Source organism: Budorcas taxicolor, chromosome 22, assembly GCF_023091745.1.
Source record: "Budorcas taxicolor isolate Tak-1 chromosome 22, Takin1.1, whole genome shotgun sequence".
NCBI lineage: Eukaryota > Metazoa > Chordata > Mammalia > Artiodactyla > Bovidae > Budorcas > Budorcas taxicolor.
The window spans coordinates 51,158,590-51,179,743 of record NC_068931.1 but is presented as its reverse complement, the minus strand read 5'-3'; the positions used below and the strand labels follow the sequence as shown (position 1 = coordinate 51,179,743).

The following is a 21,154-nucleotide window of genomic DNA, read 5'->3' as shown; positions in this document are numbered from 1 at the left end:
GGCCAGCGTGAAGTGAATATTGAGCTATCCTAAAGCAAAATACCATTTCCAAAGATTCAGCGTGAAAATAATCTATAAAATATATTAGTAACTTCATATTGATTGCATCGTGAAATGATATTTGGAATATATTGAACTCTTTATATTTATTAAAATTGCTTCCTTTATAACGGTGACACTAGAAACCTTAAAATTACATTACGCTGTTCACCTTCGTAAGACGACGCTAGTGATTAAGACTAACCTGGGGATGATTCCCTGAGGACATTCTAACAGGGGCGGAGGGAAAGGGGAGCAAGGGAGTGGGGGATGACAGTCACAGCCCGAGATGAAGGAAAGTAATAAGATTTGTTTTTAACAAATTATTTAAAAATAAATCCCTCTAAAATATACCCACTGTGTGGTACCACCCGGACAATACTGTGGGAAGAACGTCTTGGAGGAAGAAAAGCCCCCAAAGAACTGGAGTTCAGCATTGAAGGTTCCTGATGGAACCAACCGGGCTGGTATTGGAAGGCGAGCCGGCAGGGCGTGGGAGGGCCCCGCCCGGGAAGGAGGAGCTTCCCGGGGTGGTGCAGGGAAGGCCCAGGAGCCACGCGGCTCAGGAAACCACCCCCGCGGCGGGATAGGAGGACACCTCACTGGCCCCTCCTGGGATGACTCTCTCCCTAGGCCCTATAAAGAGGGAAAGCACCTCTTTCAACCATGCCCTCTGGGCCCATGCCTACGCTACACCTCCAAAGCCGCCCCCACTGGGAACTGAAAGACCCCACCCAGGTGGGCCCCAAGGATGCCCAGGACCGCAGACGGCCAGGTGTGCGCTTGGACTGCACGCGCCTGCGCGAGAACTCCCTCCAGAAGGCTCCCAGTTTCAGCCCTCTGCGGCCTTGCTTTCGCCCCGCCTCCACCTGGCTACGTCACAAAGAGTGACATGTAAAGCGAACAATCACAGTCCCTCTCCTAGTGAGCCAGTAGGGAACGGGGAGGGCGGGGTGGGGGGGGAGGGCAGAGGACGGCCGGAGAAGGCTTTGAGGGGCAGGCTCGTCCCGGTCACCCAATCAGAAAGCTCTGGGGAGGAGCGGGGCGGGGCCCAAGAAGCGGGTGGGTGGGGTGGGGCTAGGGACAGGAGTTAGAAGGCCGCGGGGAGGAGAGGGCGGGCTCCCGGAGATTAAAAGCGGCCAATCAGAGCGCGCCGGCTTCCTTAGGAGAGCGGCGTGGGGCGTCGCCGCCGCCGCCGCCGCCGCGCGCGCCGGGGGCTGGTTGAGGCCATGAAACAAAAGAATCCCTGAGAGGGGCGCCGCGGCCGAGCCTCCTTCTGCCCGCCCCGCTGCCGTCCCCACCCACCCACCTAGTTACCTGCCTCTGCCTCCTTCCCTTGCCCCTCCACCCCGCCCTCTCCGCTTTCCGGGCGGCCCTGGCGCTGCTCGGCCCGGGTCGCTCGGCCCCGCCACCTCCTCTGAGGAAAAGTGTTTGCGCGCTGAGCAGGGCCGGGGCCCCGTCCGCCATGGGGCTCGCCGCCCGCCGCGCCTGACGCGGCCGCCGCCGCCGCCGCCGCCGCCATTGACAGCGCGCCGCCGCGATGCCGAGCGGCAGCTCCGCGGCCCTGGCCCTGGCGGCGGCCCCGGCCCCGCTGCCGCAGCCGCCCCCGCCGCCGCCGCCGCTGCCTCCGCCGCCGCCGCCCCCCGCGGGCGGCCCGGAGCTCGAGGGGGACGGGCTCCTGCTGAGGGAACGCCTGGCCGCGCTGGGCCTCGACGACCCCAGCCCGGCGGAACCCGGCGCCCCGGCGATCCGGGCCGCGGCGGCGCAGGGCCCGGCCCGGCGGGCGGCGGGGCCATCACCCGACGAGCGGGCGCCGCCCGGCCGACCCGGGGTCTCGGAGGCGGCCGAGCTGGAGCTGGAGGAGGACGACGACGACGACGACGAGGAGGGGGAGGACGCGGAGCTGGACGGAGACCTGCTGGAGGAGGAGGAGCTGGAGGAGGCAGAGGAGGAGGGCCGGCCGTCCCTGCTGCTGCTGTCGCCGCCCGCGGCCGCCGCCTCTCAGACCCAGCCGATCCCGGGCGGGTCCCTGGGGTCGGTGCTGCTGCCCGCTGCCGGCTTCGATGCCCGGGAGGCGGCCGCGGCGGCGGCGGCGGCGGGGGTGCTCTACGGAGGGGACGATGCCCAGGGCATGATGGCGGCGATGCTGTCCCACGCCTACGGACCCGGCGGCTGCGGGGCGGCGGCGGCGGCGGCAGCCCTGAACGGGGAGCAGGCGGCCCTGCTCCGGAGGAAGAGCGTTAACACCACCGAGTGCGTCCCGGTGCCCAGCTCCGAGCATGTCGCCGAGATTGTCGGTCGCCAGGGTGAGTGCGAGTGGGGGGTTGGCGGGGGGGTGTCCAGCCGGGCTGGGCCCCGGGCGTGGGTGGGGAGACGAAAGAAAGGAGCTTGGGGCTGCAAAGGCGAACCTGGCGAGGCCCCTAGGTCCACCGGGAAGGGGTGTGGGAGGAACCCGAGGGGCTGCCAGACGAGAAGATGGGTCACCTTGCGAACCCCCCGCCCCCAACGGTGTCCCTCTCCTCCTGCACGATACAAGGCGATAAGTTTCTCGAGCCACCCAGCCCGGCGGTGTCCCCTTGACTCGGGCTGTATTCCTGGAACACCCCGGCTGGCGTGGCACCAGAAACAACCTGAGGTGGTAAAAGGTCGGGTCGGTTGTGGATTCGGTGTCGTGCACGAAAAGCTTCGAGATCGCAAGTTTGCGCAGCCGACTACTGTCTTTGTAAAACGCTCTCAGCCTGCCCTACGACGGCTTTCTGGGAAGAAGAAACTGACAGAAATGGAGGCTTGGAGGGGGGACGAAGCTCATTCGCGAGGGAAGAGGGGATGTTCAAGTGGTCGTTCTTACCGCCACCCCCCCTCCACCTCTTCGCTGTTCAGAAACTTAGCTTCTTAGCTAACTCTGTTGATCGATCTTAACGGTATTCCAATACATTTTAACTCGAAAAGACCGAGTGGCTACCTTTTAGAACGCTTTAGGGTAACACGATGAAGGAAAATTGGACAATAAAGTAATTCAGTTAAGGAACTTTCTACGTTTATACAGTTTTTAGTAGATTCTCCTCTTGCCCGCACACCAGTACTGCAGACAGACTCCTCCCACATTGTTCAGACAAAGGACCTATGTCTCAGATTCCAGGAGTAGATTTGTGAAGGTGGGGGAAGGGGATGCCCAGAGTACCTCTCTATCCGACATTTTTAGGGAAGGTCCTATGCTCTTTAGTGTAGCTCCCCCCCCCCCCCCCCCCCACTTATTAAAGGAGTGAATATTCTCTGCAGCTGACTTATTACAATATGATTGAACCTGGTTGATGCATGTCTGTCTACTGTTAGGTTGAGAGCATTGTTGGGGTCAAATAAAAAGAAATGATGGCGCTGCTGCTTAAATGATCTCATCTTTCCCAAGTGGTCTAAAGTACACATAAATAAGGTCTGTCGAAATGGTGGTTTCAAATATCAGAGTTGGCTCATTTCTTAACTCTAGGATTTTAATATGAAAAATCCATCCATCTGAAATCTGGATGGAGAAGCCTATTTCAGACTGCCTGGTACTTAAAGACAGTGTTCAAAGCTGCTGCCATTCCCTTTAGAGTTTATTCCCATAGTTTGGTGAATAAATTTTGCCTGCCTTTTTTGTTTGTTTGGTTTGCTTTTGTTTTGTTTTTCCAGTACTGAAGATGCTAGTCAGGAGAGAACTATTTCACCTCACATAGGATAAAATTATAACATCTCAAATTATAGATCCAGAATGAGTTGGTTATTCCATTAACAGCATCCGGGAATTGCTGTATATCAAGCTTACATTCTGCCAGGCATTTGAGTTTATGGCAGTTGGGAATGTGAGGTTTGTTCCAACTAACTTGCTGCCCTTAAGAAGCCAACAGTCTAATATAAACAACGGAGTGGCACTAATCTAATCTGTAATTAATGTCATTAACTATAGTGTGTGACAAAGTCGTACATGTATCAGCTGTGGGGGGCCTTGGAGAATGGATAGGACTTTAACAAATGGAAGGTGGAAGAAAGACTGAGGGACACGGTGAGGAGAGGTGGAGAAATAATCTCTAGGTACGGTTGGAAAGTTGTGAGGGGGACTGTTTGTTTTGATACTTAGAGTCTGATACTTAGCAGAGTGGGGAAAAGGCGATGGCAAGGTGTGTTCAGGCGCTTCTAGGCTGGTATTTCCTCAGCACAAGTTGCTTCAAGTTTGCTTATGGTGACAGTTCAGGATAACAAAGGAAAAGAACGCTTAGAGGCGTTTTACTAAGGGACGAGATACTGATAGCTTTTGTTTAATTTAATACGAATTTTTGTCTTCTGTATTATACCCTATAAAGCATGGTAAAATGGCCCTTCATTAGGCAGACTGTTACCTTTTTACCACTCTATTATCTAAAAGTAAACTGAATTCCAGGTTTTTATCTTGCAGCAAATTATAGCAATGAAATAAAGTTTTTAGTTTTTCCTCTTAGGGCAGAGCTTATTAGTTAATAAGGAAACGTGAATCTATTTATGTCTTAGGACATAGAGACAAGTTGCTGACTGTTTCTTTTGCACTTAATATTTTCCCAGAGTTGACAGTACTGTTAAAAGTATGTCATCATTCTCAAGATTATCTTATCTTAAGAGCAAAAAGTTTTACCCTTTTCCTGTTCCGACCCATTCAACTAGTGGATCATTGACCCCTTTGCCACCCCACCCTCAGCAGCACCACTATAAAACCTGGAAAGTTACTTTCCCACTCGCACAGAACCAGGCAACTTCTAATGTTTGCATCCTTTTACAGTGTGATAATGTCCCCTTTCCCTAAGCCAATAAACAGGGCATATCATTTAATTTACTTCTTGCTTTGTAACAAAATTTTCTTCCTTAAGAATTATCCCTTCCTGCCGTTTTTATTCATTACCTGAAGTCATAATTTTCTGTTTGACATCTTTTAGTTGGTTTTGGAGATAATTATGTCACAGATGGAGACTTCTGTGACTTCAGCTCTGAAGCAGAGTAGGACAAATGGAATTCTGAGTCATATAGACTACCAGCTCATGTCGACGGCCTCCAGTTCCAGTGTCTTTCAGAAAAACAAGCGACTGCTTCTGATAGCCATGAAAGTTGGCAGTGTTGACCTCATATTTACACTCCCCAGCAGCATACGGTCATTTGCAAATGTTAAATTGGTCCCCCTTTTTAAGTTTGCATCTCATTTTGAAACCAGCAGTCCTGGAAAATAAAACCAGGAACTAAAGAGGCTTGTTGATAATCAAAGAAGCTCTGGAATGTAGACATCAAAAGTAAACCTGACAACAGATTTAAGACCTAACTTTTAAAAAATGTAGGACCTGCGAGATAGAGCCACAGCGGTTAACAGGACATTTAATTTAAATCAGTGGACTTTGCTCCAATTTGTATAATCATTGAGAAGCACTTAGACTGAAAAATGAATTAAAGTACAATCCTACTTAACAATGGTATAAATAAATATTGAATGTCGTAAGTTCAGTTGTTTTAAAGACTTGTAAAGGTTTTATAGTACAGTTTAAGATCAGTGTACATCTTAAACTATTTTCATGAGTGATTTCCTTGATGGTATATGTGTGTTCTCTAACCTAGTTGAGAAAAGCTATTTCTGGCTCTGCGTGTGTGTGTCTGTGTGCGCGCGGGCGCACCTGTCCATGGTATTTTTCAGGCAAGAATACTGGATAGGTTGCCATTCCCTATACCAGAGGATCTTCCTGACCCAACGTGGGATGGAACCCACGTTTCCTTGCAGGCAGATTCTTTGTTGCTGAACCATTGCAGAAGCCTCTTTTTTTGTTGTACACTCTGTCAAAAAATATTTAAGCTAATAATCTCAATATGTGAATATTTATGAATAATACATATGCTGATATACTATACATTTTTTAAACATGTAAACAGTTTAAAAGGATGAATTAAAGATGGAAATTGGAGTGTTTTGATTTTTTTTCCTGCACCTCAGTGACTTTTCTTGTACCCTGTTTTGGCTATTACTGAGCTAGACCTTATAAATTTTTTTTCTTAATTGAGCTACTTCTGTTTCCACTGATCCCCAGTGATTGTGTATATTGCCACTTTTTCAAACAGACAATATGACACATTGTTGTCTTAAATACATCCTTGGGAAAATTTTCCCCAGTTTCCTACAGTGGAACAAGTTTTCAGGTTCTAAAAAGAGAAAGTTTGGTATTGTACATAAATTCCCTGTTTAAGAAGAAACATCTATTTCATGAGGAGAAATAGTTTCCGAATAATACTAAAGCACAGTGTCTTTTTCTTTTGAGGGGAGGGTTGTTGGCATTCACTCTTCCAGGTACTATACTACCTGCCATTTAACTCTGGTAGGTGGTTATCCCCATTTTACAGACATAGAAACTGAGGGGCTAATAGATACCTTGCTCAGGTAGTGGAACTTGGGGTTAGACCAATTGTTTGATAATGGGGATAAAGTTCTCAATTCTGCATTGCTGCCTCAGTAAGCATCTTGCTCAGGAAGAATATTTTGGGTCAATTTCAGTCCTAAACGTGATTTAGGATGCTGTTTCTAATATGCATAGCTTAAAATATCATCACTGTCCAAATTAATTTACTTAATAAAATTTTGGTGTCCAGAAGGCACACGCATCGTTCTAACATTCTATTTCTATTATGTCTAACTAGATATTCGCTATCATTTATAATTCAGAAAGTTAATTTGTATGTATATACATGCTAAAAAATTAAACATTGTCATTTTTTTAGACTTTAAGATCCAAATTATAGTTTATATTAGCTCTGGAACCTTAATTGTTTTGCAGATGGGTGGGGAATCCACTGCCTTTTCTTCCTGCCTTATTCAGCTAATGAACTATTTTGATTCACTAAGGAGGAAATGGAAAATTAAGTGGTAATTCAACGGTGTGTTTTCCGTCCCCTGGTAGAAATGCCAGTGACCTAAAACTGATGCAGGGAGTCAAGTATTTGAGACCTATAGAGATTTCCTCAAGGAATATTTCCAGCAATGTCTATGGGTTGGGATTCTAGATAGTTCTTACATCTTACATTTTCAAAGAAAGGTGGAATTTAGTTATAAGATTGTGCTTAATAGTTTGTGGGTCTGGTTTTGAATCAATTTAATATTTGCACAGATGGAAGAATTTGTTGCTTGTGTCTTAAACTGAAGACAAATTATTTTAGAATATATGTTTTACTATAAAAATATGTGTTGAAAGCTGTCCCAAATTGCCCTTAGCAGTCCTTGCTCAGCTGTGATATGTTGGAAAGAGATAGCAATCAGAAGTTAAATTTCCTAAATTCTGATTACTCTGTGCCAGTAAGTCACTTTGTGGCGTTGGACAAATCACTCCCTAGGATTCAGATTCCCCTTCTTCAGCTGGGTATAGGCGTATCTACAGTACCTCTAGGGACTGTGAATTGTACACAAATAAATTGACATATATGAAACTAAATGATAAGCGCATACTACTGTTGTTAAGTTAAATCTGAAATTAATTGTTCGTCTCGTTCACCTTTTCTCTGCTTTAGCAGACAGTTTAACACATTACTGTATCCTTCTAATGTGACAGAACTGAAAGGAACTGATATCTAAATGCCTGTTAGACACATGGCACTTCTATCCAGATAGGCATAAATGATGCTGTAATAACAAAGAACCCCAACATCTCAGTATTAAAATGACCAGTGATTTATTTCTTTTTCACAGGGGCTGTGCTCATTTTGGTCATTCAGGGTCTTAGACCAGCAAAGCAGCCACCATTTCAAGTGTGGCTGGTCTTCCTCTCTTTGCCTGAAGGATGAGACGGTGGCGTAGCACACATTGGTCTTTAAATGTTAGACCTGAAGTAGCGTGGTGATCACATCCACTCATGTTTCATTAATCAGAACAAGTTATCTGGCCACTCCTAACTTCAAGTGGGTGAGAAATTGCATTACAATCATGTGCCCACAGGAGAGAGCCAGAATGTTCATGAACAGCCATGATGACTATCACAGTATTAAGTCTATGGTATTGTGGCTGAATTTTTTTAGTGTAATTTATGCCTTAATAGCATTTGTAATTTCAACTCAAAAAGAGAGAGATAAAAATGTTCTTAAGATACTAAATAGGAAAGTGTGTTTGCAATTTAAAACTCCTTGAGGAACTTCCCTGGCAATCCACTGGTTAAGACTCTGGGCTTCCACTACAGAGGGCTCATCTGATCCCACAACCCACATGCTGTGGTCAAAAGAAAAAAAAAAAAACGAACACAAACTCCTTTAGGAAACTCCGAAGAGATTATGAATAATCTATTTTAAAACCTCATTGATCTTCAGGTGATTCTAAAATGATATGTTTATCAAACTGCATCTTAATCCTTCCCAAATGGCTTATATACCATGATGCATGTTTAGTCTTTAACTCTTCTCCCCATACTACCATTAGGTACCCTATAGACATTTATAGTGATTACACATGATATTTAAGCTTTTTAAATTATTTTCTAACATTAGTAATACCAAGCCAAACTATACTAAATTGAATATGTACAGCGCAGTGTTATTTTGAATCCTTTTGAGTCTTTATTTCAGTGATTGATTCTAAGAATTCTAAGTTACACTACATAGTTGTACCACCTCTTTCATGCCAGGGTTCAGGATTTAAGAACAATTCATGTGGGCATGGCTTGTTGCCTTTGTCCAATAAGCAGAAACTGCAGTTCATTGTATGCCTGGTTTGACCATAAGTAAAGTGGTATCATGCAATAAAATAAGACTAGGCCTTAAAATAATAAAGAAAATTATTTAACGAACTGCAGATATAGTTGAAGATAAGCATAAAGCTTCATCTTAAACACAGTTAGAGAAGAGTGGAGAGGGACTAGTTGCAAACTTCTAGAAGGTTACCAGTGTAAAATGTTTGCCCTTTGGGCTGACCTCCTTTCTATACCGCTGTCCCCTCGCCTTTGGCTTATCTTCTACCTTTCCACCAGTACCTGCAGCAAGGACATTGAACTTGGAGTTAAACTTGTTTAGAGACATGGTTTTACCATTTGTTGCCTGTGACCATGGACAAATCACTTAAGCTCACTGAGTCTCAGTTTCCTCTTGGGGGAAAAACTTGTTCCATCTATAGTCTGAAAGAGAATCATTTACACATGAATCTGATTCCATTATATAGTTCCCAAACAGAAGTAATTCTGAGTTTCTATTAACATCCTCTAATGGACATGAACATAATTTTAAAATCCCCAGTTAGGAAAATTGTTCAATCTCTCATCTCTTAATTGACACCCACTTCTAGGTGTCACAGGTTTAGTGAAAGGCCAAGTGGAACCCTTTTTTGTTGCGTATGTGGATCCTCTTGTCTAAATTAAGTGAAAAAGTGGGGGGTGGATTTTAAATTTAGTTTAACCTCTGTTTTTAAAAATACTTCATATATTTTAGGAATTCTCCACTTGTAAGAATCAACTGGGAAAAGAAGGGCAGGTTGAGAAAGTGGCGGCTTTAGGGAATTGGCGCATTTCAGTCGTTAGTTTGTAACTTTGGGCAATTCTTGGCTTCAGTTTTCTCCACAAATAAAGTGAGATTGGACTAGATTATCTCTTGTAACCCTTATATTATCTTTGCCCAAGAAAAGTTCCTAAAATCATGAAAACCAGATTTAAAATTACCAATTAGATTGACTTCAACATATCTCCTCCCAGTTTTGTAAAATTAATATCTTAAACATATTTTTCATAATCTAAATATAAGTTTTATCTTTAGGATTTAAGGATTTAATGTTTTTAACTTCCTAGAGAAAATCGACTCATTTGAGTTTTTCTTTAAAAATAATAACATTTAAATGTGTCAGTAGTATGTCATCTCATTTGATCCATTCTTATTGCAACCATACAGATAAGGAAACAGGTCTGTGGAGACGTAAGTAACTTACCCAGGGTCTCAAGCTAACAAAATTAGAGACTTCAGTGCTCTCAACTCTGTAAGTGGTAAACAAGCAGACAAAGCGGCGAGGATATAAAGGACTGGAACACCGCCACAAGCCAGTGGTATAAGAAAAGAAAATGATAGATCAGTATCTGTACATGAACACGTATAGACGACAAATCCTTTTGATGCTTGAAGTTGGATACAGGTCAGTGAGGGCAGAACTGAATCTCAGTCCTCTTAATCTCAGTTAAATTACCTGAAATGTAGCAGATACTTGCTGTTTATTTTTTTGAACTGAACTGTTGGACTAGAGACTTGCCATTTTAGTATTTATCACTATAGTTTTCATATTGTGAGGTTTTCTTTCCTCTTGCCTTTATCTCCAACCCTTTACCTGAGGAGTCAGTCAATCAAAAGTTGTTCGGATCTGTTTGTTCTAGATGCTCCTTGATTTAGGGTATTACATGTCTGTATGAATACTGGTAATAAGCAAAACTAAAAAGTCACATAAAACTGTTTGAAGTGTTGACGAAGTGATATCTAATGTGAAACCGTATTCTTAACAAAATTTCATCAATTTTTGACTGGAGCTACAAGAAGGACCCTTGAGCAGGGAAAGGAAAGCTATTTCTGTATTGTACATTTAAGAATCTATTACGTTGTTAATCTAAACAGTTTATTTAAATGTTAAGTTGTGTGTGTAAGAAACACTCTCTTACTGGGTTTATCTGATATTCACCAGTCTTTGAAGCTAATAATACTGAAAAATTGAGTCCTTATAAAATTGTAGGAGCTTTTGAATAGCCTGTCAAGATTATTCCAAGAGGAAAGGGTCTTACTTATATGTACAATCATTAAAGAATATGATCCCCTGTCATTAATTCTAATATATCATGAAATATACATATAAAATAATGTGTTTCTCTAATGCTTTTAGAGAAAAATAGTATGGAGTAGTGAGAGGAGTGTGGAGACAACTTGTGTTTGAGGTTGGGCTTTCCAGCTGGGAGATCTTTCCAACCTCTTTCAGTTTGTTTCCCATCCTTCCTAAAGCTATCAAGCTAGTCATCACTCTGTTGCGATGATTAAATGAAAATATAGGAGAGTTTTGAAAACTGAAAAGTGCTCTACACGTTTATTATTTCAAAGGCAAGCCTGTTGGCTCATTTTACTTATGAAATACTTGAACTGGTGGGGGTGGAGTGGGGAGAGGGGCTAGAGAGCCTAAAAAGCTCTCCTTTACTGAGCACCTACTTGAATAACGGTCACTGAGATGAGTATTTTAATATGTTATTTCATTTAATCTTTGCAACAACCAAGTGAGAGAAGTAACTTTCATTACAGTTTCTGGGCTTTCCAGGTGACACTCAGGTGGTCTTCAGGGCAGGTGGTAAAGAAAACCCACCTGCCAGTGCAGGAGAGCATTTAAGAGACATAGATTCAATCCGTAGGCCAGAAAGATCCCCTGGAGGAGGGCAGGGCAGCCCACGCCAGTACTCTTGCTTGGGGCATCCCATGGACAGAGGGCCTGGCCTGCTATGATCGCCAAGAATCAGACGTGACTGAAGCAACTTAGCACACACCCAAGAAGGAGAGAGAGAGGTTTAGTGGCCTGTTAAGAGTTCACAAAGGTGGTTCGTGATGGTCTATTCAAAGTCTTGTGCTTCCAGCTCTTACCTGCTTTTCTTGAGGAAAGCAAGGCTAGATGTGTATACATGTGAGATTGTCCCACGTGCTTTATAGCTTTCAGAAATAAGTGATTTTGTATGTCCCAGGAGAAGAGGGACTTGGTCAAAAATAAAAGCATTGGAAAGGACGTAGAGGTTGAATGACCTAACATTAAAACCACAAGCAAACTGGTGGTAGATTAGAGCCCAGTCCAGCAGATAATCAGTGTTTTGATCCTTACATTTCCTTTAAACTAGACCTTGGAATAGTATTAGTAAGCTGTAGCTGTGATAGTAATAGTCATATCTATATTTGTATTACTCTTGAGTTCTTAGAGCCTTCAACACACAGTCTCATCTTTTCCAATGACGGTGTTTGTCACTCAGAAGGTACACGGTGAGGGGGCAGTGCTAGGAGGATTTTCCAGGTTATTTAGGGAAATATCTGAGTAGAGACAGGAGGAACCAGCCATGTTTAGGGGATGATGAAGTCTGGGAGAAGATAGGTGATGGCCACTTAATTAGGAGAAGGATGGGGACAGGGAGGTGGGATGGGGAGGTAATTTTTAATATCAAGCCCAGCATTCTAATTTTCTTGAAGGTAAAAAGAACTACTTCACTCTCCCCTCCCTATTTTTATTAAAGCAGGTATGTTTGTGTATGTGTGTGTACATTGATTTCCCTTTTAAAATAAAACCTCTTGGGGAGAATTTCTGAAGAAAGATATACCTGAGGATGACCCATAGTGAAAATATACAGACCTTAGCTTTGGTGTGTTTATAAGGGTTTTAGCTTTCTTAAATCACTTTATATTTGTAGCTAATTTATGAAATGAGTGGAAAATAAAGTGAATTTTATTTCTGGAAAACAAAACGCTCTGTTGAAAATCAGCAACACTTCACATAGCATTTGGGGTTCCTTTCTTCAAAAAACAAAACAAGTTCTTTGCACCTACCAGATAGAGTTTAAACTCCCCTGCCTTTGTTAGACTAAATCATCCCCCATCTGACTTGCTCCCCTAGCATTCTGCCCTCCAGTTACTTAAAGCTCCCATAGCACTGAGCCGGGTGTGGTATCCAGACTGCCATCTTGGGCTCTCGATTCCTGCTTTGGCACTTCCAGTTCTCTTGACTCTCCTTTCCACCTGACAGAACCACCTTCTTCACACCTAAGTTCAAATGTGTTTGAGGCCTTCTCTCGCCTTCCGTAAGCAGTAGAGCCCTGTCCTGGTCTGTGCTGCCACTGCTTTGTATGCCTGTTCATTACCTTGTCTCAGTATTGTTTTCATGACTGTTTCCTTTCTACACTGTCAGCTCCTGGAGAGCAGAAATTATTGTAGTTTCTGTATATCACCTGGAATTAGCCACCTGCACCTTTATAGGGCACTTGATTCTTGAATTGGTAAGTTGAAGCATCAGGCTGGTGGATGTTCTAGGCTGAAGGAGGAGTGGTTTAGCTAGGAACACTTAGTCACATCCCACAGGACACGTGGAAATGAGGTTTACTTGTCCATTTCTTACCAAATCACTCATCTCTCAACACCCTGTCTTCATCATCACCCTGGCTTATATATTTCTTTTCTACCTATTTTGATTTTTATCAGTGGTTTATCCCTTCACCCTACTTCAGTGCCTGTGATCCCCAAACTTTTCTTGTACTTGTATCTCGCTACTGCTCTGGACAGTGGGTCACTATTCTTGGGTTAGGGTTTAAGATTTTTCTGAATCCAATACTTTCCTTTGCTCAAAAGCCAGGGCCCTGGGAGAATGGAGAAATAATTGGAGGAACAGGAAATTGGTGTTGTGGTAGGCAGAATAAATCCCCTTTCCCTGAAGATGCCTACACCCTATATCCCCGGAAACTCTATGTAGATGGAGAGATGGACCTTGAGGTGAAAAGGTTATCTGAGATCAGCTGGGTGGGTCCAGTGTAATCACATGAGTCCTTCAGCACAACTTTCCCAGCTGGGTCAGAAACGAGATTGGGAGAGATTTGAAGTACAAGAAGGGTTCGGTCCCCATTGCTGACTCTGAAGATGGAGAGACAGAGCCACAAGCTGTGTTGGTGGCCTCCTGAGGCAGGGAATGGCCTTGAGCAGACAGACAGCGAGAACACAGGGAGCTCAGCCCTGTGATGATAAGCAACGCAATTCTACCAGTAAGCCAAGTGAGCAAGCTCTTCCCTGGAGCTTCCAGAGAGGAACGCAGTCCTGCAAACACCTTGATTTTAGCCCTGTTGAAACCCTTGTCAGAAACCACATCAGAAGTGTAAAATAAAAAATTTGTGACATTGAAAGCACTGTGTGAGGTAACTTGTTATTGGCAGCATTAGAAAACTAAAGCAGATAATAAAAGTAAAGAACAGAACAAGGTTTCTGGATTGAGGCCTCCATTGTCCTCCTAGCTCTCAGGCCACCTACAGTTCCTTGCCATGAGGCCTCCACGGGCAGGTCAAGCGTAGGTTGCTTTCTTCCAAAAAAGCCAGAGCACATCTGACGACTTCTGCAGCCCACTGGAGAAAGCTCTTCCAAAGAACTTGTGATTAGGTAAGGCCCACCCCTGTGATCTGGATCATCTTCCTGTTTTAAGGTGAATTGATTTGGACTGTAATTATATCGACATTGCAGACTGTAATTTTGTATCTGATTCTTCTAAGTATATCATTCCACATGTTTCATGGAATTAAAAAGCGGCCTTAAAGGTCTAGTCTAGTGCTTTTAAGCTTTTCTGTGACACTCCCCCTTCCCCATCAAAAGAACATTTTATTTTGCAGTCAATGACAACATATTTCATCAAAACATTTGGAGCCTATTAATGCAAACCATGATTTGAGAAACACTGAAGACCATTTCAATTCCTTTTCTTTAAACTCGTCTCCCAGCAACAAAGGCCCTCTCCCTTTTAACTGCTCAGGCAGCTGGTAGGAGACACTCTACCCTGGGGAAGCCAGACCCAACCTTTTGCTATACCAGGAAGTGAGAAGACCAGAATTCTGGCTGCAGCTAAAGAGTTTTAAGGTGAATCACAGCCCTAGCCACAGTGATGCAGAAAGGGGAAATGGGTTCCTTCAGGAGGGAGGTAAGTTAGAGACTTTATTGGGGGAATTTACTTCCAAATCAAAATAAAATGGTAACCATGAAAGTCATTAGTGCTGTCCTGGTTCTTAATCTCTATACAGTCTGGTATACAGCTTGCCATATATTTATTTGTAGCTATGAGAAAACAATTGTTAGTCCCTACCTCTTAGACTTAAAATGCTTTATTCAACTTTGAGGTTATGAAATCATTTACCCTGCTGTTCATTTTTTTTTTTCTAAATCTCAGAACTAATCAAAAGTCTGATTGACGTGCTTATTTAATCTAGTAAAATCTTGTCACTTCTTCATCTCTGATTTTTAAAATTTTCTAATTTAACAACATTTCTTAAAAAAAAATAATGCATTTGTATGGTTCCAAAATTTGTAAGAATTTAAAAGTATCAGGGAAATTAAGTCACCTTCCTACCCTGTTTCCCTTAGTCTCCCAGTTTTGTGACCGCGAAGTATTCCCTTACATAGCTGTACCAACTTCCCACTAATACAAACAGGAATACAGAGGTTATTCGTGCCTGGGCAAGTATTCCTACAGACTTGATTCTGAGTGGGATTGCAGGGGCAGAAGGATGCAGGAAGTTGTGATTTTGATGGGTAGTGCATACTGCCCTCATGCAGTTTGTACTCTGCAGCTAAGTATGAGGGCTTTCCCCCCATTCTTACTGGCACAGTTTGTTTTTGATATTTGACAGTCTTATTAGGTGGGAAATGACACCTCAATTCGTGTTCAGAGCCATTTATGTTTCCTTTTCTATGAGCTATTTTACCTATTTTTTCTGTGGTTTTTGGTGTTTTGAGATAAAAGGGCAAGTATATGGGTACCTGTGTAAGAGAAATTAGCCATTTGTGATGTGAATTGTAAATAATCTTTTTTTTTAGCTTGTTTTTGCTAAGTAGGCCTTTTGGGCAGGGTGGGCTATCTTACATCCCTATCTCAGAGGTAGTCCACATTCTGTCTTCTCTGGCTTCCTAATGAGACTATCAAACACATTTTCATTAGTAACAACCATAGGCTCAGTAGTATCCGATTTAGGCGTGTGCGTATTTGTCGCTCAGTTGTGTCCAGCTCTGCAACCCCATGGACTGTAGCCTGCCAAGCTTCTCTGTCCATGGGGATTCTCCAGGCAAGAATACTGGAGTGGGTTGCCATGCCCTCCTCCAATATTATACCTACTGGGTATCAAACAAAGTATTCTACTAAGGTTCATCTGACAGTTGCTTATTGTCTCAGAAGCATTTTGAGAAGTTTCTTAATTTAGCTTTCTAATGTCCACTATAGTAAGGGTTGAGAAGGGCCAACCCTAGACCCTCAAGCTAACTCTCGGTTGGTCCTTAATAGAGTTTGCCAAGTATTTTTCTCTAGGATGACCAGGACCCTCTTTGTTAGAAATGTGTGATTCTAGCAGACTGCCTTCTTGTTAGGTTATAGTGCAGAGAAGAATCTCATGTATCCAAATAATGATAGTAACTCTTCTGAGGGTGCAATAGGAAGAATTAGGCGTTCTCACCACCCCTTCAGACTTTCCTAGGAGTCTCTCCATCAGTCACACACTGGCCAATGGAAATGATTGTAGTTCTCGGCCTCAAGCAACACCACCTCTGCTACATGAGAGAGTTTCCTAGATTCAGCCTGCGTGAATGATAAGTGAATGTGGAAGTTTTATGGTCTTCTAAGTCACTTTCTGTGGTGGAGCAGAGTAGGAATAGATTTTCCTATACTCAGAAGTCACACTGTCGATTTAATCTTGTAGTTCATTGTAGATATAAACTTATAGCGGCACTCTGTAATAACTTGTGTTTTACAGTAGTATAACTTAGACTAACTGTAGTAACTTCTTGCTAGCCACCAGCCCACCCTGTCCCTCTGCCCTTCTCAGCTCCTCCAGTTCCTCCACTAAGTGCATTTCTTGCAGTTTCGCTTTAAGCTGTACCACCCGACCCACCCCCACCCCCCTGGTCTTCTCAGATACAACCTTCAGGTTAAAGTAAACCTGACTCAGGGAAAGGAGCGAAAGCTTCACGGAGAATAAGGCACCTAATAAACGAAAATCTGAAGGGCCATCAGGAATTAAGCAGAGCTGGTAGCAAAGGGGCTGATCATGGAAGCAAGGAGCATGGATAGGCGATGAATATGGTGGAAGCACACCACAGAGTTTAAGGAGTGAGGAAGGGGAAAGGAGGGGTAGGGGATAAGGCGATAGAGAGGTAGGTCCAGGCACAGGGCCAGCTTCTGCGTGCCGCACTGTCTGGACTTTATCCTTATGGTAAGAGGGAGTCATTAAAGCCTTATGCAAAGAAGTGAGCCTTTGATCAGCGCTTTTCAGGAAGCATCATCTACCTAAAGTGTAGGTAGAGAGCTGATTGGAGTGAGGCGAGAATGGAGGAAAGGAGACCTATTTCAGGTGGGGTCGAGGGTACTAGTGCAGTCACACAAGTTAGGAATGATGTCCAGAAAGAATTAGCTTTTGTACATTACGGGTTTGTTGAGGACAGGAAAAAAAAGTTTTAAGAAAACCATCTGCTCAGGTTGTGGCGTGTGTTTTTCAGTAGCATCTAACTGCTTTATTTTGAGAAACTAGAAATAGCATGATACAGTCACAAGAAGAAATCTGTTCTGGCAAGCTTCACATTGAGATCTTTGAAAAGCATAACCCCAGAGTCTTACGCCTTAGCGTATATCTGGCATCTTAAGTTACTGTTCGAAACCCTCCAATGTTACACAGTTGGCACTGGTAATGGCTGATTACTCCAAAAAGTAATCTTTGGGTAGTTATACATATGTATCTCAGATATTTTATTTATTTAACTTAAATATACTTAGGATTTAGAACCAGAGCCTTTTATTTGAGAATGGGACTGCCAGCCATTATAGTCCTTCAATAAAACCACATCCAATGACCATACTCCATACAATTTCCAATATGTTTCTTTTGAATTTAGCAAGAACTTCACAATGAACACAGAATTACTCTGGGTCAGTTTTTTTACCCCAAGATTTTACAGTTGTCTCACCCATCGTTCAACAGCATCTTTTTTTTTCTTTAAGTACTCATCATTATTGAAATTTTTAAAAATAATCAATTTTGATACAAATTCCATGTCTTGTATTTATATATCACTGCTTTATGTAATTATTAATTTAGTTAATGCATGAGTTCAGTTAGCATAAACAGATGGGGATAAAGACAACTGATTCTTAGTTAAGCCTGAAATCCAACTGATGGAACAGAAATGAGATGATGTGCTAACTTTGAGCACTTTCCTATTGTCATCAATTGAGTTTTACAGAGGAGAGAATGATGTTGAAGTAAAATGACAAGACAGTTAAGTGGAAGTCAGTTGGAGAACTTTTATCATCAGTATAGTTCTGTGGAATTTGAGGTTCTAGGACCAATAAAAAAGACTATAGACTATGAAGTCAGACTAGGTTTAACTCTGGCTCTGCCCCTTACTTGCTGAGTGAACTCAGGCATGTTACACAATATTTCTGCGCTTTATTTTCCTTAGCAATAAGAGGAGTGTAACAGTCTCGTCCTTAGGGTTGTTATGTAGATTAAATAAGATGATAGGTATCGTCTCACATTGTACATTAATATTTTTTATTTGCCACCAACACCCTGCAAGGTAGTAAACTATCAGTGTTCTGAAAGTCAAATCCACTCATAGTGTAGCTGGCTTATTTCATGTATTTCATGCATCATTCGCAATGACTAATAACAAGAGGAGGAAAACTATAAGCCTGTCCTCTGAGTTAAAGGCCTTCAGTGGAGGCGTCTCCTCTTTGCTGAGAATGAGAGGTCACAGGAAAGTACCCTCAGGACCCAGGAGTCATAGTGGAACTAGGAAAGCTTTATCAGCATTTAGTGATAAGAAATACGCTCAGACTTAAAGAGGGACGGAAAAACTGCCCCAAACCAGACTGTTATCCTGAAAGGAGCTTTCTGTAATTTGTCTTTATCAATATTGTTGAAGTAGATGTTGATACTTAAAAAATATTTTCTTTCTAACAGGTTGTAAAATTAAAGCGCTGAGAGCCAAGACGAACACGTATATCAAAACACCGGTTCGTGGTGAAGAGCCCATTTTTGTTGTCACTGGACGGAAAGAAGATGTTGCCATGGCCAAACGAGAAATCCTGTCAGCTGCAGAGCACTTCTCCATGATTCGTGCATCTCGAAACAAAAATGGCCCTGCCCTGGGCGGGCTGTCCTGCAGCCCTAATCTGCCGGGTCAGACCACCGTTCAAGTCCGAGTGCCCTATCGCGTCGTAGGGCTGGTGGTCGGACCCAAAGGAGCAACCATCAAAAGAATCCAGCAGCAGACCCACACGTACATAGTGACTCCGAGCAGGGACAAGGAGCCCGTCTTTGAAGTGACAGGGATGCCCGAGAATGTTGACCGAGCCCGAGAAGAGATTGAGATGCATATTGCCATGCGCACGGGAAACTACATTGAGCTCAACGAAGAGAATGACTTCCATTACAACGGTACCGATGTCAGCTTTGAAGGTGGCACTCTGGGCTCTGCGTGGCTCTCCTCCAATCCCGTTCCTCCTAGCCGCGCCAGAATGATCTCCAATTATCGAAATGATAGTTCCAGTTCCCTGGGAAGCGGTTCCACAGATTCCTACTTTGGAAGCAATAGGCTGGCTGACTTTAGTCCAACAAGCCCATTTAGCACAGGAAACTTTTGGTTTGGAGATACACTACCTTCTGTAGGCTCAGAAGACCTTGCGGTTGATTCTCCTGCCTTTGACTCTCTACCAACATCCGCTCAAACTATCTGGACTCCGTTTGAACCAGTTAACCCACTCTCTGGCTTTGGGAGTGATCCTCCTGGTAACATGAAGACTCAGCGTAGAGGAAGTCAGCCATCTACTCCTCGTCTGTCTCCTACCTTTCCTGAGAGCATTGAACACCCACTTGCTCGGAGGGTTAGGAGCGACCCACCTAGTACAGGCAGCCATGCTGGCCTTCCAATATACATCCCTGCTTTTTCTAATGGTACCAATAGTTACTCCTCTTCCAACGGTGGTTCCACCTCTAGCTCACCTCCAGAATCAAGACGAAAGCACGACTGTGTGATTTGCTTTGAGAACGAAGTTATTGCTGCCCTAGTTCCATGTGGCCACAACCTCTTCTGCATGGAATGTGCCAACAAGATCTGTGAAAAGAGAACACCATCATGTCCAGTTTGCCAGACAGCTGTTACTCAGGCAATCCAAATTCACTCTTAACTATATATATATACATAAATACTATATCTCTATATGGACTCGTAAAGGCATGGGTATAATGGTACCCCCAGTAAACTTCCTAATGAATTCTTATGACTGTTATCAGGCTTTATTGGGATTAGGCTAAAGTTGTTAGTAAACTTATAAAAGGCTGCTATGGTAACACTAAACCTAAGTGGTCTCTTGTCTTAGTTTGGTTTGAATTATTAATCTTATCCTGTAGACCCAGAGACATAGCTTGTGTAAGAATTGCTAAAGCTGACGTTCAACTCGGCTGAGTGAAGATAATCGTAGGTTGTGTGAACCTATGAGAAAAGTGTATGCGTCTAAGATTTCCAAATGATGGGTCCCAAAGCCTAACCACATTAAGAGTTTATGGAGGGTACGCGGCATTACAGATGACTCAGACACTTCCAGGGCTGCCTTCTTTACACTGCCAGTTTTGACAAAACAGGTCCGTTTGTTTTTTATTTTACAACAACTTATGCCTAATTCTGCAGGATTGCAAGTAACTTTTTAATGCATTGTGGTTACTTATTGGTAATAGTAGGGCTGATGGCAGTTTACTCGATCACTGGTTATAATTTGGGACAAAAACTGCTACATTGACCTTCATCTCGCCCAGAGTGCTCCCGGCTGGTCTGATCAGTGGAGCAGGAATGCAGTTGTATCGATCGTGAATTCTACCCATTGCCTCCCTCGGTGAATGTGGAAATGGCCACCTGGGTTTTTCCATTCCAGGAAAGGCTTTGGGGTGCACCTGCATTGGCTAATAATTGAGGATACGAACATTCCATTCATTAGTCTGATCAAGCTATTGATTAATTTTTAGACTATAGATCAAAATGTGAAACATTTTATGTTCAATCCATATTTGTCTTGCACATTATAAATGTATTTTTATTTTTTAGTAATTTAGGGGAGGGGGAGGGAGAGCGGGGTAACAATGCCCTTAGCATATTTACAGAAGCAGCTGTGACGACCTCCAATCAGTTTACTTCATTTCAAAACTTGTTTCCAATCACAAGGAAAGATTTCTTTAAGATACACTTTTTACATTTCACCTGTGGATGTCTGTGACTTTTCATCCTCAGTATGTTCCCAAATCTGCTGGCATTGAATGGATAAAACATTATACTGGTGGGTTTTTCTACTAATTATTTTTTGAAGCGTTATTTTCCCAACAAAAAAGAGCTT

General features: G+C 43.3%; 1 protein-coding gene across 1 annotated transcript; it reads left to right on the top strand.

Moving 5' to 3' along the window:
• The first annotated feature begins 1,579 nt into the window (after positions 1-1,579).
• Positions 1,580-19,990, top strand: MEX3C (mex-3 RNA binding family member C). Its single transcript, XM_052660500.1, has 2 exons — positions 1,580-2,345; positions 18,732-19,990. The coding sequence occupies exons 1-2, from the start codon at positions 1,580-1,582 to the stop codon at positions 19,955-19,957; spliced, it is 1,992 nt and encodes a 663-aa protein (XP_052516460.1). The 3' UTR covers positions 19,958-19,990.
• Positions 19,991-21,154: the final 1,164 nt, after the last annotated feature.

Bases quoted from the DNA above. Each gene is read 5' to 3' on its own strand.
- MEX3C (XM_052660500.1), top strand. From the start codon at position 1,580: ATGCCGAGCGGCAGCTCCGCGGCCCTGGCCCTGGCGGCGGCCCCGGCC. The intron at 2,346-18,731 runs GTGAGTGCGAGT...TCTTTCTAACAG, and splicing joins CGAGATTGTCGGTCGCCAGG to GTTGTAAAATTAAAGCGCTG.